Source organism: Rhamphochromis longiceps, linkage group LG15, assembly GCF_057381845.1.
Source record: "Rhamphochromis longiceps isolate RC_006_pf linkage group LG15, R_longiceps_female_GT1.1, whole genome shotgun sequence".
Taxonomy (NCBI): Eukaryota; Metazoa; Chordata; class Actinopteri; order Cichliformes; family Cichlidae; genus Rhamphochromis; species Rhamphochromis longiceps.
This window is the reverse complement of record NC_140571.1, coordinates 12,979,927-12,999,216: the sequence shown is the minus strand read 5'-3', so window position 1 is coordinate 12,999,216 and position 19,290 is coordinate 12,979,927. Positions and strand designations below refer to the sequence as shown.

Here is a 19,290-nt window from a genome sequence, read left to right as displayed (position 1 = left end):
ACATGACTGACGGGAATCTTTCCTGCACCGTAATATCGGTGGACAATTGTTCACTGATATTCTTCACTTTTAAAAGCACTTTAAAGAGCATATGGAGAGGGAAGCCCTCTTAACTGTGTCCCTCTGCAACACTACTAATTGCATATTTAAAAATTTAAAAAAAGTTGGTCATTAACACTACTTAGGATCTCCACTTGCACTGAAACAAACATGAAATCCACAATGTGAGCATATGCATGTCAAAGACCTTCACCGCCACCTCGCTCCCTTTCTCCTGCTGCTCAGCTGGTGTGTGGGAGGAAGAGAGCTGACAGGCCTGAAAGTGCTGACATCAGCAGAGAAGAAGGCACACACTCAAGTACACACACACACACACACACACAAGGACATGCACTCAAATGCTCATGAAGTCAAATAGAAACACTTTCTGTTGCAGAGGTGTTGGTTAGATCAGGTGAGGTTAAACCGACCTATTAGATTTAAAAAAAAAAATCTAATTTTCATTTTTGGCAGTATCACTGGCCAAACTGGTACAAGTCATAAAAAAATAAACACAAATGAGTTTGCAGCATGCTTTGTCATCACAAAGGCTTAGGTTTGGCTTTAATAACCTCTTATTCTTGTAGCTTTGGCACTCATTTCTATGTGTTAGTGTGAAATATTGCATGACGGTGGAGAAACGCACACCTGCAAGTTACACACTGAGTTTTGCGGGATTATCTAAACCACTCTATTTTGAGGTTAAACTGCAAGGAATTAACTTGGTATCTGTAAACTGAGCTCAGTGTTTACAATCGGCAATTCATAATTTACCTTTGGGTCCCTTTCAGAATAAGTTCGACTGACCTCTGGGGTTGATACCCATCAGACTGACTGATTGCTTGTTTTTCTTGCTGAGCTAGATATCCTTTTATGAGTGTCACACACTCCCGTTTCTCAGAAATCAAATTTCAGCATCATGTTATTATTAGAGCAAGCAGAACTGCAAAAATAAAGACCGGGTTACAATAAACCACAATTATCCTCTAAATGTTTGTCATGGTACAGCATATGGTAGAAATCAGTGCCCTGCGGTCTGCTGTGTGTACTGTATCTGTTTTTAGCACCATTAGAGTGAAGAGCCCCATGAACACCAGCAGGGCCTCAACTCAGCACAAGATAATCTGGACCAGATGTGAATTCCCCTACAGCAACCAAGGCACCAATCACAACGCAAATACTCACATACAAACAAGGAACAGCAAGTCACAAGTTTCAAACAACTGAGGTCAAACTCGATTTGTGGACTAGTATTTTGTTACATGATCATGTGCAACACTGTTATCGCCGTGATCTGTCAAACGAGATCATAGCTCACCTTCAGCGGAGTGAATTGATAGGTTCAGAGGTTATTACAGTGCACACGGCAAGTGATAGAAACGCAGGCATGACCGGGTTACAGCCTGAGGCATCAGGCAGCCTGTGCTGTGGAAATATTCGGCCAAAGAAACGACACACCTCAGAGTTGCATGCACACACACACACACACATTGCAGCTAAAGTAGCTAGACATTTGCTGGCAAAGGTCTGTTTTGGATTGTTGTTGCAAGATCAGTGAAAAGTGAACTCTTGAATAGGCAAAGAAAAGTTTAATACATTTATTACAGCTAAGGAGATACAGTGAGACAGTTTGGCAGGACTTGCGCAAATGTTTGTGTTACATAAGTTGAAGGTCTTGACTTAAGTTCTCTTACAACTCTTATTAACATAGGCAGCACTACAACTGTACTAACAAGTTCACAGTCACAGGCCTCATATTGCTACAATCCTTTTTGTCTTGTGACACAGAGAAGTGAAGAAAAACCTACTCTGTGTCCACAATCCGACATGATGTTTATAATAATGATGGTCATAATAATAATAATTTCTACTTGGTAGGAATTATGGCATTTAAAATAGTGCCAGTACATTGCGTGAGAGTTCATAGCTATTGCTAGTTTCCTGCCTTGTTCCAAGCTAGGCTATAATGTACAAAAATCCCTGTTTGTTTACCAACTCCTGTTACACAATCAGGAGTTCAGCAGCCAAAATTGGCACAAGGGTACACCTTTGTGCACCGTGAAGGTTCTTATCTATAGCAGATATTATGAAATCATCATGTTACCTAGCAACCACCCACAAACGGGCTAAAAATAAACAATTTGTAGCATCTACGCATCAACAACACTTTATAAAAGCATAATAACATCTTGATTTCGTGACAGCTAACAAAACTGGAATTATCCATGTTGTGTTGTGACGTCGTCGTGTTGCCGAGCAACCACCAAACAACACAGACCAAACAGTACTGTACCATGGGCATGTGCTATTAAATGGCATTTTCAACTTACAGTTGCGTAAAATCATACTATAGAATACTATAGATATCAATTTCTAATAAACACTGATTAAATGGGGAAAAACACGGAACTATAAGAAATACACAAAAGAAAATTCATTTATTAGAAAAAACAAACAAACACATGATAAAAGGATTTTCTCAGATTTTTCTTCTTTTTAAAAAAAACACATCTGGTGACACTAGTAATGTATTCTTTTGGTAGTACAGAGTGGTGCTCTGTGAAAAGAAAAAACAGAAGTCACGAGGAAAACATTTGTAGAGCAGAAATAATAAATGACAATATTAGAAATTATTTTTAGTTACTAAGAAAAATCCACAGTGTCAAGAGTGGGGGAATCTTCTCTGTACTTCAGTTCTTCTTTGTATTTTTTTTGCTGAGAAAAATCAGGGTGCGCAGTTCTTTCATAAATCTTTCACAGACCCTCAGAGTAATTCATAAGCCACTCTGTGTCCTCAGTTTACCTAAAAACATTTTGTTCTGTACAGAGCTCAGACAAGTCCTCAGTGAAAATACCGCTATGCACACAGGGAAGAGGGGTGTTAAAGGAGGCGGCAAACCTCAGTCGACCCCTCACCTAAGCGGTGCACGTTAAAACGTCATGTATGTCTCCTCGCCCTCCCTTCCTACTACTGTCCCTCCTCTTTTCTTTCCACTGACCTGACCTGTTCTTCTTTTCTTGGTTTTCTTTCAACTATTAAAATAATTTTCCCCCCATTTTTTGGGGCTGCCACAGAGTTGCACCTATGAGCCTGCATGTTAGTATGTAAGGCAGAATAAACTCACTACTGATAAACAGAATCAAGTTAAACTAAAGAAATTGGTAAATAATACTGCTGTGTGGTTTGTTCCGTTTCATTCACTGAGAAACTTAATGAAAGACATCAACGTCAACTCCTTCACCTGCTGTTGCTTGTGCTGAAAATGAACGATAAATAAATCACACTGTCTTCCTACATTGTCCTTGAAATGTGTCTTGAGTGGCGAGGTGTAGATGCCAGGCTCATACCCCAATGGATTCCTTGTCACCTGCACCATATTTTCTCACAGGAATGGCAACATTCCCCTTCCTGATCATTTTATACGATTTGGTCCTTCCCTCCCCCACCACCTCTTGTCCCTCTGCACTTCAGCTCTGCTCGTATCACACAGAGATGTAATTAATCATGTGGGCACCCTGCTACTCTTAATACTGAGGCTGTCCTCTTTTCCTTCACACTTTATCTAGCTCTGTCTCCTCGAGTCTCTCTCAATTACTTTCTATCTCTCCCTCACACACACACAGACTCATTAATCACCTGTTCACACAGGAATACTCTGTAATGCATGCTAGTGGGATCATTTGGTGGTTAGCCTTTCTTGTCTTTTTTACTATTCTCTCTTTGTACTCGGGTATACCTTGCGCCATCACACGTCAATGTGTTTTCCTCTAATGGCTCTTCTGTCATCAGCGCTCACTCGCCACGATTATCATCGCTGGCAGGCTCGCCCTCTGGTCTTTCGCTATTTTTAGATGTCTGTTGATGAAATCGTTCAAGTTCTTAAAAAGGGCAGGCCGAGAGTCACCACAGCATCATCCCAAAGCCAGGGTAGAACGGCCAGAGAAAAACCCAAACAACTCCACAAAGCAAATGTATTTTGAATCTAACAGCAGCTTATCGTCAAATATATTAAAAGCTTTTTTTTTTCTTTTCTTTTTTTTAACTCTGGTTCTCTTTACAAAACACTGGCAGATGTCTGGTCCTTGCTTCATTAAGTGCCTGGTACATTTTTATGTTTAGACTGAAGGAGCTTAAAAGAGCTCAAGTTGGCATTAATATAACAGGGATTTAACAGCTAGGCTCGATTAATATTGGAATAGAAAGTTATCTGTATGGGTTGACTGATCCATGTGCAAGTTCACTTGCATGCGCAGCTTTTAGCAGTAGCACAGCTTGAATTCTTACGAAACAAAACAGCACAGATACGAGAGATTTGTTCCTGATTTTGGATGCACACAGCTTTGCACTCAGACTCTCTCTTGCAAGCCTGTTTCTCCTTCTGTGTCTGAAGACGTCATCTTTGTCTTAGTTGTGTGTGTGTGTGTGTGTGTGTGTGTGTGTGTGTGTGTGTGTGTGTGTGTGTGTGTGTGTGTGTGTGTGTGTGTGATGTGCGTGGGTGTGTATTTGCATGCGCGTGTGTGTGCGTATATGTTCTTGGCAGGCGCACTTGCTCTGTAGCTTTAGGACGCCGTGTCCTGGAACTCGGGTTGATAAAACCCAGCAGGGATGTCCTGTGTTGTCCCAGAGCAAAGACTACACACGCTGTTCTGAGCTATAATGAACAACATGTTGGTTAATGTACAGCTACATATGTCTCGCAAACTCATGTTTCTTTGTGTGCTGATGTCAGAAATAAGATTTTTTTATTGCTTCTTCCGGGATGTATCCCTGACCCCACCAGTTGCTCTGTGTTTGTGTGTACGCGCTCGTTTGTGTGCCCCAGTACTGATAAAAACACACTGACCCAGTGAAGCCTAGGCAAGGTAACATGACTAACCATTACGTTTGCATGATCTACACTGATTGGTCGTTTGAAGTGGGATGGGTGAGCCAACTCCCCCCGACTCAGGCAAAGTGATTGGAGGAAATGTCAGAGTAAACAAGGAGCTCTTTGAGCATGGGGCCTTACACATTATTCAGTTAAAAAAAGACAGAAAAGAGAGCGAAGGAGACGAATCGGAAGCGGTGAGAAAGAGAGAGAGGTTAATATTACATTAGTAAGGCATTTGTGATGTCAGTAGCTTCTTATCTATCTTTAATCGGGTCACAATTGTGGAAAACAGCATTTGTGCATTTTTGTTGCTCCCGTTTACATTGTGATATGTGAATCAGGTTTTAAAGTTGTTTTAAAGATGTAAGTTTTTTTGTCAAAATTAAATTTTTTACCTTAAATGACACTTAAGTTTTGTTTGTGTGTGCCTTAGTTAACCGAATTAACAAACTGTACAAAGGAACTAGAAGCACATTGAGGATCCTACCAGTAAGCACCAGATCCCTCTTCAGCACACACACACATAAAGGAAACTTAAACACACACACAAACTCGGAGAGACACCCAGCCTCTGGCCAGGAAACGCACATATGATTGAAGAGAATGGAATGTTCTGTCTGAGGTCCAGAGCTCAGGGCAGCTGGAACCTGGGCCGAGTGTATGTGTGTGTGTTTATGTGAGCGTGTGTGTGTTTGTGAAGGGTCACAGTATAAATAATCGTCCCCTCTCGGGGAGTGTTAGCACAGACCAGCAGGGCAGTTTATTTATAATCCGCCATCTACGTGTCAAAGACCTGCGTGTCGTCTTCACCTCTGTCTGACGTTACCTGGCTACGCTTTCAGTGCTCTCTGCCACATCTTACACACTCAGATTAGCTGTTCATGCGAGAATGTGTGTTTTATATATATGTTTGCACAAATGACTTTTTTTTTTTTTTTACACATGACTCTCCTCAATTCGTCCAAGTTGTTACATAACATCACATGACCCAGAACCAGAAGGATGGATAGTAGTGAGTTCTACATTACATTATCTTGCACTCCTCAAAAGCCAAATTCCATCCATCCATCCATCCATCCATTTTTTGCCCTTTTTCTGGCTTTCCCCGTGCACCTCTTCCAGTTCTTCCAAGGGAACACTGTCCAGCCAAGTTATGCAGTCTCACCACGTGTCCTGGATCTGCCCTACAGTCTACTCATGCTCAAAACTCCTACCATTCAGAAGGAGTCTTGCTAGAATGCCCTCAAGATGCTGCTTGTATCTGAGATTTCTTTTGGGGGTTTTTTTTGGTTGCGATACAAAGCTAATGGCTGTAGTTGAGAGTAGGAATGCAGATCAACTTCTGATGCCACAACAGTCTGTCCGTCCTCCCCCTCCACTCTCCTGTCACTAATGAACCGTAGCCTCAAACCTGGAGGTACTAATTCTCATTCCCACCACAGTCACCTGCGAACCACCCCGGTGCGAGCTGGCGATCACTGCTTGATGAACCCAAAAGAACCACATCATCTGCAAAAAAGCAGAGATGTGATCCCAAGGCCACCAAAGTGGAAAGCCTCCACTGCTTGGCTAGGCTTAGAAAGTTTTTCCATAAAAGTTGTGAACAGGATAGGTGTCAAAGGATAGCCCTGGTGGAGTCCAGCAGCCATGAGGTTCGACTCAGACTTGCTGCAAAGCACTTTTGAGTAAGTGACTTCTTAAAGTCTGCACTGGCATCCACTTTTACTGCAAATTTTGCACAACAAAGTAAAGTGCCAGTAAATGCACCACTCTGCAAATACAGCTTGCTAACAAGCTGCAATTTTAAATAATAGAAACCCAGTAAATTCATGCAGTAAGAATGAATAGGATCGTTATAGAAAGGTTAGTGTAAATCATAAGCATAGCAGAATTGTAAGAGAACAGAGGAATCATAAAAACTATGACGTTCAGAGTTATCATATCTAAGACCTCTTTGTCCCTTGCGTTTGCCTCAGAAACATTTTATGGTCATATCTGTTGTACATTTGCCAGCAAGCTGTCTACCACCTGTTTGCACAAATGTAATCTTATTTGCACTCTGTAAAGACGCCAAACTTCAGGGGAAGCCAAGACGTATTATAAGCTTGTCCATATATCACTCCTTGATCTTAAATAGTAGCTAAATTTGTGATAGTTGTACACTTGACCCTGCAGCAGTCTCTGTTGACACTGGTGTCAGATCAGTGCTGGTTTACATAATGGCTGATAAAGTTGTATTTGTCTAGGGCTCTCGAAAACATGCACAGTGTACCAGTTGATGGTTAAGTACACCATAGGTGTGAGGCTCAGGTCACGCAGTTTGTCCAATCAGGGAGGTGGAAGCAGGACAAAAGGGGTGGAGTTGTAAGATGTATGGGGTGAAAAGTGCAACCTCAAAGCACCTTTGACTCAGTGCTCTCTAATGACTCCATGACATTATAACCTCATGACACAACTCTTTCCTGCACACATGAAAAGCTGCGCCCTCCTTGCCCCCTCACACCTTTTTCACCTTCACATGAACACTCTCTTGTGTCCACACTTCTCTCAAACGAACACAGAGTACAAGGCAAAGTGAAACTGACCCAGTTCATACATTGGAGTTTAAATATGTACTGTAGCTGGGTGATGAAATACACTTGCAACACCACGTAGACCCTCCCTTTTCTGTACTGCCTGGCTACATAAAGCACATTCACTCCACCAATCACCACTGCTACTGCAAGAACCAATTACAAAGCGCTCCCAGGATCGTTTGAACCAATCAGAGAAATCTGCTTTTAAATGACTTTTCGGTCGTTTCTTTCTTTGCATTTTAAACACGACATTTTGCCTATACATCAGTCTAAATTTCCCGAGTGCACTTACAATCCCCTTGTTTGTTTAAAAACTTCATTGTGCCTATAACACACCTGCACCTCCGGCAAATCAGTTTTGCATAAATGCAAAAATACTCTATGCATTCACTGACACACCTTCAAAAATTTGAGGATTGAGCGAAAGCAGGGAGGGAGATTCCTAGCGTGGTTGCTGACAGTGATTAATTGTTCCCACATGTTGCTGACAGACAAAAAGGCCTATGTGTTCCTAAGTTTTAGCTGCAGCTGGTGCACACACACACACACACACACACACACACACACACACACACACACACACACACACACACACACACACACACACACACACACCCAGCTGGGGCCTGTCTCACCAAGCAAATTCAACTTTATCTGGCTACTCTGAGTTAGTTGGCTTTTAAACCTGGATAACCGGTCTGCCAAACAGTTGATAGCTGAACCTGCATTATCTAGGTGAGCAGAGGTGAGTCAGAGAAAACATCATTAGAAAGAGCACTTTATTTTAAATATCAAATCAGATGTTGGTGCAATCTGTGTCTGTTATCAGTTTCATTGGCAAAAATTAAATGATTAAAGCTTCTCGAGCCACACTTATGCCTGTCTAAATATAAAGCTATGGCTAACTTGGAGGTTTGTTTAGCTCAGGAGTGTTTAAATTGCTAGGATGGCTCTTTGTGAGGCTAACAAAATCTGCAAGCACAACTGAATCACAATTATAATTCAAGTTTTTGTCGTCGCTGCCAACGTTCCACTCTTTGTGCCGTGTAAAGATAATCATACTCTGGCTGTCACGTCCTATTTAACCAACAGGTATGAGAGTAATACGGATGCTAAAGTAACTCTCAACAATGCTAAACTGTCAAACTACATCTTTGAAGAAGTATTTTTTTTCTTTTCAAGAAATGAAAAGCAAGGTTGAGTTAAAAAAAAAATCAATTTGTCTGCCTTTGTAACAGGGCCCTCCTGTTAAACTTCAAGTCTCAGAAATTAAAGCTCACCTGAGAGAGAAATAAGAGGAGGTCTGAAGAAAGAAAGAATTTAAAAAGAAAAAAGTCCCAAAAGTTACCTGGATAGTATCAGCAGTTTCATTTTTGTTGCTGTTTGTAGGTGTGTATGTGCGTTATTTAGCTGCCGTGGCTGCATAGTAGGAGCTATGATTCAGAGCTGCTGTCTCAGCGAGCTGTTTTTATTAATGGGCTTCGGGAATACCCCAAAGGAGCTACAGCAGTATGTATACAGTACTCAGCTCACACTGTGAGTTTACCATGTTCACACATAAATTCTTAACGTGCAAATTTTCAGCAAATGAAACAACTTTAATAGTTTGGGGGTGGTAACCATCAGGCACATTTAAAAATAAATCAATAAAAGGAAGTCGCCTCAAAGTAAGAGAATAGTTCCAAGAAAGAGCTGTAATGATATTATCACGTTTTTGAAATCTACTCTCAGGCTACATTAAGTCTTTTGACATAGATTCAACAAGGTGCTGGAAACATTCCTCAGAGATTTTGGTCCATATTTACATGATAGCGTCACACAGTCATTTCAGATATGTAGGCTGCACATCCATGATGTCAATCCCACGTCACACCTGACAGGAACAAGACATTTTTTGCATTTTCTCTTTTTCAGGCCATTTTCTGTAAACCCTAGACATGATTGTGTGGGAAAATCCCAGCATATGATTGGCTAATTCGATATTTGCACTAACAATCAGTTGAACTGATGTACTTAAAGAAGTGGCCAGTGAGTGCATGTCAGTAATGACGGGAAATTTAAGCTTAAGATGGGCAGGAGGAGGTGGGTTTTAAATTTAAGCTCCAGGACTTTGGATTGGGCTCACCATATGTGTCTTAAGAGTTTTTCTTATGTTTTATATTGAGTTTAATGAACTCATGGAAATTTCAACGATATGCTGGGTGTGTCATTAAATGCAGTAGAAGAATCACAGGAGACAGAAATGAGATGTTGTGGTTTGCACGACAGGCTAAATGTCTGCAAGAAATGCAAAGTAAAAAATGTTTTAAACGGTTAAAAGGTCAGGCCACCAAAATCATAAAACAACATACTTTCCATGTACTAAACCGCAGGCAGTGCTGCATCTATGCACAGTTCGGATTGTGGTGCTCAAGGCAAATTTAAAAAAAAAAAAACACGGAAAACTGTGTCTAGGAAATCCTTGAAATCTCCAGAATAAAAGTGGTGATCAGTGCAGTTTGTGAGGAAGAGTATGTGGGAGGGCTTGCTTCTACTAGTTTATCACACATTGTACTGACAGCATGCACATTATTCATTCTTTCATCTTGTAATCATCATGTTCTTATCCTCCCTTTCACATGGATCCAAATTTTCTCGTCCATGCTGTGGTTGCAGATGCCCTGCTTGCTTTTATCACTTGCCCGTCACACAAAGTTATGAAATATCACACTTGACATTTGAAGGAAACGAGCAATGGCACAAAAAAAGAGATGCATTAAACAAGTGGCTTTCGAGGGAGAAGGACTGATGAAGTATCGGGCGCTGGCAGGTGAATGTTTACACCAGCTGGATAAAGAAACTCTGTTTTTTAAGAAATTCTCCTATTATTCATCCCGCCAAAGTTTTTATTTTTCCTTTACAAAGCCGATCCCCTGCCATTATTTATAACTTCTTGGCAGATGGAAACATTTATGTACGTGTGTGTTCTGTAATAAAGCAGCAATACGTCATGCCTCGAGAGATGCCGGCAGAGGATAAACACTGGTCTCTCTAGTATTTATTCCCCTCTTACCTCACTGCAGAATACACGGTGCACAATTGAGAAATATGTTTGCACCATCATTCATGATTCTATGCAATCCATAGCAAGGGTCGGAAGAAGCATATGCTCCAACAGAAACAAGTTTTTGCATAACAGTTGCAAACCATTTAAGAGCGTTTTCATATAACTATCACAACCGCACCCATAGTACACGCTCAAATATGCATACACTCACACAGGGTCATGGGTTCAGTTTGGCCCCAGAGATCTTTCTCTGCCAACACAGCATTCAGAAATGTAACTTAAACCCATTCTCTCTCCTCTCTGACTGAACTGCCTTTGACCAGAATAACAGTCCTGACCAAATTGCCTGTAAACTGTTGCCTGGTAAAGACGGTGCTGCTTCGTGGAAAACAATATTGTGATTCCCACAAAAACAAGAAGATGTTGGTTCTCGCTGATTTGAACCCAGAAGTCTGTTCCGTCTTTATGAGTAAAAATATACATAAGAGGTAAAAGGAGAGGGGAAAATTGCGTGCATGTTGTGGATGGCGGTTGGGTTGTTTATATGGGAGGATATAGCATAGCCCCAGAGTCCCACAGGGCCCATAAGAGCTATGTGTTTGTGAAACAACAGAAACTGCGGAAGAAGGAGGGGATGTGGAAAAAGAAGGAGACTGAGGCAAAATAATTAATTCAGCAAAGCCTGCAATAAATTGAGAAGACGGGGAAAGTGTAATTAATGCTAGAGGCAAGGTTATAAACATATAAGTTAGTGATCCAGAACAGAATTATTTTTCATTAAAATGCATGTTTTTTTTAAGACTCCTAATGGTGTTACTGTGAGTTGAAATTTGAGACTATGGCTGTGTGTACACATTGTTATCCTGTCATAAAAAGATCCATGAAATGATGTCCTGTTATGTAACCAGATGGCGGTGTGTGTGTTGTGTGGGAGCATGTGTGCGATGGCCGGAAAGGGGGGGTGGATGTCCAGATGGATAAGAACATGTTTGTAATTTAGGGATCAAGTTTGAGTTTCAAGTCTTAAATTACTGCTTTTACACAATGCAATCCTCAGTTTAAGCTGCATTATTTAATTATTGAAAAGAGTACTGAAGTGAACAGACTTCTCTAAAGTAAAAAAGGCATGTGAATCTTTGCTATTGTGCAAATGGAAACTCATAATGACACACATGAATAAAACTTGCAAGACCTCTTGTTTAAATAGTATCCCAGTTTTATCAAGCTGTGTTATCTGTTACTGGCCTTTGACTCTTATCTTGTGGTTTAACTATAACCCAAGCCATTGCATCCAAAAGAAGCCAATCTGACTCTCTCAGTCTTTTGTGTTCTGAAACTACTAGAAATATCAGATAGTCACCTCAGTATCACCTGTTCTTAGTTTGGCTAACATAATCATTCTGACACTTCTACACTTCTAACATGAAGTTTAATAAGTACACCACTTTTACCATGCACAATTTTCAAGGTTATGGACAGATAACAGGCTGAAGTTACACATGAACTCCAGGAGGATCAGATCTACACAAGCAGTGAAGTTGCCTTTTGTCCTATGTGGCACATGACAACATTACGGTGATGGGAGATGCATGAAAAAAGATGTGCAGAAGGACCCATGATGGCATGGGTCCTTCTGCATATTACTGGCTCTATTTATAAAAAAGGATGGGTTGTACACGACACAGACTTTGTACTGTTAAGCTGGTAGGGTAAAGAGTGTTTAATGTTAGATGCAACTGAGTTTGACATTTGCGTTTCTGGGTAATGTCTAGAAAACCTCTGGGCTGCAGTGCACGTGTGAAAGTAGCTCGACAATGATTGCTAGTGTGGTGAAAGTCTCTGCACAATGTGAAGCACGAACAAATGTACGCCTGCTAACTATTAATGCTAACATAGCACCAAGACAACAAGCATTTCAACAGGGTTGTTATGTAGTCATTTGGGCCTTTAATGCGCGCGTACGTCTCTGTGTCGTGAATGAAACTCTTGATCACTGGCAGGGACTGTCATGTGAAAAAGTTGCCCCACAGTGGGCCTTTTGGCCTCTCACAAGAAAAGAGCTCAGAGCTGATCAATACACACCAGCCAAGACAAACAGTCACACGCAAACACACATGATCTGACATATAGAGGCTCTTTGTATGTGTCATTCATTATTGAGGAGGCTTGATTTTTAGAACACTGTCTCTCTCTTTTCTCTTTTATGCCCACAACACAAAAGCTACAGCGGGAACAATGCAGACATCAGTGCTAAGTGGTGCACAATGTTAATGTGAGCCTGTCTATATTTAGTGGATCAACAATTGAAACAATAGGCTTTTGCTGTTTGTACGTCTAGTCACTGAGAAGAACTGTTTACGTGACTGCAGAATGAGCGTTCGTGGGTGGTTTATGGATCAGTGTTGTTGAACTTAATGAGAGGTTTTCATTGAATATTGCACTGGCAAAAAGAAGAATGGATACAAATCCATACTGGTGACAGGCATAGTTTGAGTAATTGTCGCAAAAAGTATTTTCCACACAGCACTCAGCTGAGTCTTCTTCTCTGTTTTGTGTTACAGAATTCCATCCGACACAACTTATCCCTCCACAGTCGTTTCATCCGCGTCCAAAATGAGGGAACAGGAAAGAGTTCTTGGTGGATGATCAATCCAGAAGGAGGAAAGGGTGGTAAGGCTCCACGGCGCCGGGCAGTCTCCATGGACAACAGCAACAAGTACACCAAGTCCGCCCGCGGCCGTGCTGCCAAGAAGAAGGCAGCCCTGCAGGCTGCAGCTGCTGCAGCTGGTGAAGGTGGTGCGGACAGTCCTTCAGGTCTCTCTAAGTGGCCTGGAAGCCCGACCTCACGCAGCAGCGAGGAGCTGGATGCTTGGACAGACTTCCGCTCTCGCACAAACTCCAATGCCAGCACAGTGAGTGGCCGCCTCTCACCTATTCTGGCCAACCCCGAGCTAGACGAGGTGCCTGATGACGAGCCGCCTCTCTCGCCTATGCTCTACTCCAGTCCTGGCAGAACACTGTCTCCTGGGAACGCCAAGACGAATGGGAAGGCTGTGCCGACTGAGCTGCCCCGTTTGGCAGACCTGGCGGGTACAATGAATCTGAATGATGGACTCACAGATGACATAATGGATGAGTTCCTGGAGAACATCAGCATGGTGCCAACCACTTCCAGCCAGACTGCACCAAATGGTTCCTCAGGTTTCAGTTTTGGGTCCAAACCCAATGGGATAGCCTCACCTTCCTCCACTTCCTCTCCATCATCCAATTCTTCTTCTAATGGAAGTGCTAGCTACAGTAACTCCATCTTCGGCCCCCACACGGCGGGCTCCTCTCTGCGTTCGTCCCCCATGCAGACCATCCAGGAGAACAAGCAAACGTCCTTCTCCAGCATCAGCACGACCCGCTTTGGCACCCAGACACTGCAAGACTTGCTCAACTCTGACAGTCACAACCATAGTGATGTAATGATGACCCAGTCAGATCCATTGATGTCACAGGCCAGTGCAGCTGCCCTCGTTTCCCAGAACTCCCGCCGTGGCCTCATGCTCCGCAATGATCCTGTCATGACTTTTGGGACAACTGGAGGACTTCAAAGCAACCAACAAGAGATGCTGCGAAGTAACAACCACAATCACAGCTCTCTGAGGTCTATAAATGGAGGCTTGAACCTAGTGAATGAGGCTAACACTCTGGCTAATGCCAAACAGCAGCTCCTGCTCTCACCCCTGGGAGGAAATGGGTCTTCCTCCATGCAGATTGACACCTCAATCTTCCTGAGTGGGACAGTTAGCAGCAATGGAGGGAACTATCAGGATCGTTTCCCCACAGATCTGGACCTGGACATATTCAATGGCAGCCTGGAATGCGACATGGACTCCATCATCAGGAACGATCTTATGGATGCAGATGGCCTGGATTTTAACTTTGACTCTCTTGCCAACATGAATGGAGTCAGCAACTTCACAAACACCAAGCAGACCTCTCAGAGCTGGGTACCCGGCTGAGAGGGTGGGAGCAGAGCAGGTATGTAAATTGAAGTGTTGTTTGTTTTGAAGTATCTAATGGGGAATTTGATGTATGAGCTAATTAGTTTGTTTGTTTTTTTCCTGAAAAAAACTCTGTAAAATTTGGTCTAGTACACGTCATGCTCACAGTAGGGTTGTAGAGTTATTTGTGTCATGAATAGAGACAGCCTTAGACAAAAGCACTAAGATGATGTGATAATAACAGGAGTCAAGAAAGGACTTCACAGAACAAAATTACTGGGGGTTTTTCTTTATTGAACCACTTCGACCTTAATTGTTCTTCCTAAATCACATTGACACAATAAAAAAACTTCTCCAGCAGTTTTTTTCCTTACATGTTACATGTTTTTAATAAGGATGTGGACTGCATATACATTTTGGGGAAATAATTATTTGACCCCCTGCTGAATTTGTAAGTTTGCTCACTTATAAAGAAATAAGCAGTGTCTATTTTAAAGGTTGTTTCAATTGATTGACAGAGAAAGAATATCACCCATAAAAGTTATAAATTGATCTACTTGTCATGAGTGAAATAAGTATTTGGTCTGTAAAAGATGAAAATAGCTGCCATGATGTTGTGACATTGAAGATATTGTTTCGCAGCTTTGAATTGGGAATTTTGGCCATTATCATCAATTTTTTTAAAATCCTGTAGTCGTGAGTGAGGGTTGAATATGATCAAGAACCCAGTAAAGCTGCATAATCAAACAGTAGCAACTTGTCTACCACAAGGAAGACTTGCCCAGATACATTCCCTTCATTTGTTTCAATTTATTGTTACCATTTATGAAATGAACATCATGCTTAATTAAATATGACTGAGACCATAAATTCACCAGCAAAACGTTTACTGAGGTCTTAATTAGAGTGAGAAGAAGTAATTTTCCCATAAACTTCAATTGAGGATTCTCCAGTGATGTCATGATGTCATGTGCACACTGCTGAAGAAATGTCAGTCAACCACTGGTTTCTTGGGTTTCTAGGAAGTATGTGATGAGGACTTGATCAGGAATAATTCATATATTCAATAATTCATATTCAAATGCATGTATTATGAAACATATGCAGAAGTGGTAGCTTTAAGCACCTAACTTGCAGCTGCAAATAACCAGCAGTGAACAGAAATTTGTTGTTAATATGAGCCAGTGACATTTGCCAATCTACTTATTCAAAAATGTGACTTAAAACCTTGAGAAGGGAAAAGATTTTCATTCTTACGAACACAAAAAGATAATCATATCTTTTTCATTCCAGGTCTGACCTGTGTGGTGCAAGAGAAGATCAGACACACAACATCCTTTTTGCCAAACCTGCCATCAGCACAATGTAAAATAACCAACCCTGTGTTTACAGAAGAAGACTTCCTCTTGAGAGCTTTACCTTCGCTCCCACACTGGTGAACCATGAACGATCCTGCAGACTCGAGAGATGCTGCGCATGAGCCCTCAAAGCTTCTTGTGAAACGACAACAGCAAAAACGAAAGCTACATCTAACAATCACAAGAAACTCACAAATCTTAGAATTATGCAATTTTCCTTTGACGCCCAGTCTGCTGATATCAAAGAGACACTGCTTATCAAAAAGGGGTCTTCAGGTGGAAATTGAGGACTAAATGGCAAGCAAAGAATCGAAGGAGAGCATGGTGCAGTTTTTCCCACTGAAGTGTAAAGAGAAAAAAAAAAACAAGACATGTTGTGGTGTAAATCAGATCCAGTGGTTTCCTGAGACGTGTAATACTGAAAAAGAAATTCCCACTGTTCTAAGTAATTTTAAATGTCATATGTTGTTGTTGTTGTTGTTGTTTTTTGAGTTCCTGTTTTATCATATTTGTTTCTTAATCAAAAATGTCTGTAGAGAAAGAGTCATTGTACTGGTGAAATGAAAAGGTGGAAATGGGAGTGTCGTACTCACTGAGTGGCCACTTATTCAGTCCATGTGTAGACAAACTGAAACGTTGCCCCAGATTGCGAAATCTCCAAAACCCCAGAAGTTTAAATTCCTCAATTTAACACAATGCACTTGCTGTTTTCTATATTATATGATGCATGACTTTGAAATAACAGCAGCATACTGAGGGTTATATTATGATTAGATGATTGCTACAGCTTTTGTTTTATCCTTGTATATATCAAAAGACTAGAGGAAGAAAACTTCTGGTACAGAATAGTGCAGGGCAGGTAAAAATTCAAGAGGGAAAAGATCTTGTATGTCTTCTCATTGCTTTCCTAACTTCTGGTGAGTTCTGTTGAGGTCATTTATCACAGCATTCGATGTAGCCAAAACAAAAACCTATGTCCTAGGGTTGTGAACATTTCCACACCACAACAGGTGCTATATAAACAGTGTTGAATCCTGTCCTGCGAGGAAGCTGTGCATATTTTCTGTTCTTTTTTTTTTCCTGTTTTTACCCAAAACCCACAGAAGCCTAGAGCTGCGGCCACTTGTAGCATGATAAGTTTGAGCAAAGGGAGAAGGTTGTTGTCTTTTTTTTTTCTTTTATAGGCTCATTCCTCTAGAAGCCATTTGTTTCTTGATTAAAACAATAAGCTATCTCTGTATATTGCCAAATTACTTGAAATAAACAGTAGGATATGCTGGCAGCCAAATGACAGCACACACATTTATGCACACACTTAAAATACACACACACACACACACACACACGGGGAAAAAAAAAAAAAAGCAAAAAATAGCAGGGATCCATGTTAAGCTCTGCTGGTTTCTTGTCGTGAGATTGTGGGGCTTGTTATGCATATACAGAATCACTCAGGGGGTGAGGAAGGAAGGCTTTCCATTTAAGAAACGTCAAGCCACAGTCGAGTAGTATTTTAACGTTTCTTGGGGGGGGAAACATATTTTCTTTGTGTTTCTGAACTTGTAACCTGTGAACTTTTGGCCACCAGGATGAAGAATTAGAAGGACGATAAATGTCAGGATTATTACTTCACACAGTCTGTTGTTTTTTGGTTTTGTTGTCATAGCTTTTTTCTCCTCTTGTTTGACTCTTGACACACACACACAGATCCCCTCGTGGACACGCCTGGTGCTCCTGCAGGTGACTTCCTGTATCTCCTAAATACATGTTAACGTGTGTACGTGTTTATTGATGGAGTTTTATTTCAACTGAATTAATCTCACGAGGGTTTGTAGCTCCTCGCGGTGCATACAGAACAGCCGACTGTATGCATGTATGTATTTATGCATTATGAACCGTGTGAAATGCATATTTACTCGCTGTATGTCCTTATATGCTCATGTAGTACTTGACCCTTGGGGTTTGTCATACCTCTGAATTTGAAGAAATAGCAAATACATCATGCGCCGGGTAGGGAGGGAAAACTGTTACCAGCAATTTTAATTGTTGAACCAGATTTTGGAAATGGTGGAAGGAACCATTGTTGTAGCATCTGGAGACCCCTTCTCCATTTGGGGGCAGTGACATGAAGTGTATTCCCTGTCATGTATATCAGTGTACAGATTCGTGTATATCTCTTTGAAGCTAAGGAAGGAAGGAGGAGTGGGTGTGCATGGTTGGCTAGAATGGTCTGTTGTACTAACTGAGGTTTAGCGCATGAGCTAGCTGGACCTTTCTCAACCTGAGAGGAACACTGTGTTTTTAGTGCTAAAACACTCTGTTCCTTTTTAAAAAATAAAAAAATAAAAAAGTAATAATCAGGGCTTAAAGAGGAGCACTTGCACCATCCTCCGATATTATTATTATTATTATTACAAACCCATTACACTGACGTAGTGAAAATGTCAGAAAGCTGGAATTACCAACACCTTGCTACATCTAAAATTTCCAGAACACTATCTGTCTTTTCTGTTGTCAGGGGGACTCCTGAGCCATCACCTGAACTGTTAAGCATTTGAATTCATCTACACTGTCTGTACTTAAAATTACTTACTCCTGTGAAGACGACAGGCAAAGTGAAATCCGGGGAACGCAGTCATCTTTGAAAAGAGCTCTTATCAATTTGGGAAATATCAAATCTAAAAGGCGTTCCTAACATTATGTGCACTCGGCTCGGTGTAAAAATGCATCGACTCTTTGGGAGGGTAGTTTTCTCGTAGTCATAGCTGAGCAGGCCTTTCACAAAACCACTGCTTCATTCAGGCACAGATGACCTCCTCTCATGCTCGACACACACGCGCAGAACAAAATATGCTGGTTTAAAGCTGAGAAAAGCAAAAATAGACACATACCACTAGAAACCTTAATCACCTCTTGGACATTTTCTTTATATTATCTTCTTATGAGTCCTTCCATCCTTGTTAAGAAGCCCAGGCCAGCTCCCTTTCATACACACTCTGAACTTTTCCCTTTGAACTTTTGCTCTTTATTAATCTTGCTTATTCTCAACTTAATGTTAGTGGGTATTTTCCTGTGTATTACATTTTGAATTTTGAAGTTTGTATAAGAAATAGTGCGCATGTAAATAAAGCTTGGTGAGGCTCCACACACTCTCTGTGTCCTTGTCTTCACTTAATTTTCAGAAGAGAAGATTAGAAGTTCATATATTTCACAAGTGATGTGCAGAAGAAGATTTTCTATTGACAGTTCATATTGCCCAGTAGGAAATTTCAGCACAGGAAGGAAAGCGCTATAGCTCTTGCTTTGCTCGCCTTGCACACGCTGTATATTCACAAGTGTGTGTTTGTGTGCTGGAGCACGAGTGCATGAACAAATTTGACCGTGCACTCCCTCCAGAACATAAATCTCTTCCTC

General features: G+C 41.3%; 1 protein-coding gene across 1 annotated transcript in view; it reads left to right on the top strand.

Annotated features, from left to right (window-relative positions):
- foxo3b (forkhead box O3b) overlaps positions 1-19,020 on the top strand; it is a 43,389-nt gene extending 24,369 nt beyond the window's left edge. The window contains exons 3-4 of the mRNA XM_085383303.1: positions 13,094-14,558; positions 15,815-19,020. Of these exons, the coding sequence (XP_085239429.1) occupies positions 13,094-14,539 (1,446 nt within the window). The 3' untranslated portion in view covers positions 14,540-14,558; positions 15,815-19,020. The remainder of the gene's footprint in view (positions 1-13,093; positions 14,559-15,814) is intronic.
- Positions 19,021-19,290: the final 270 nt, after the last annotated feature.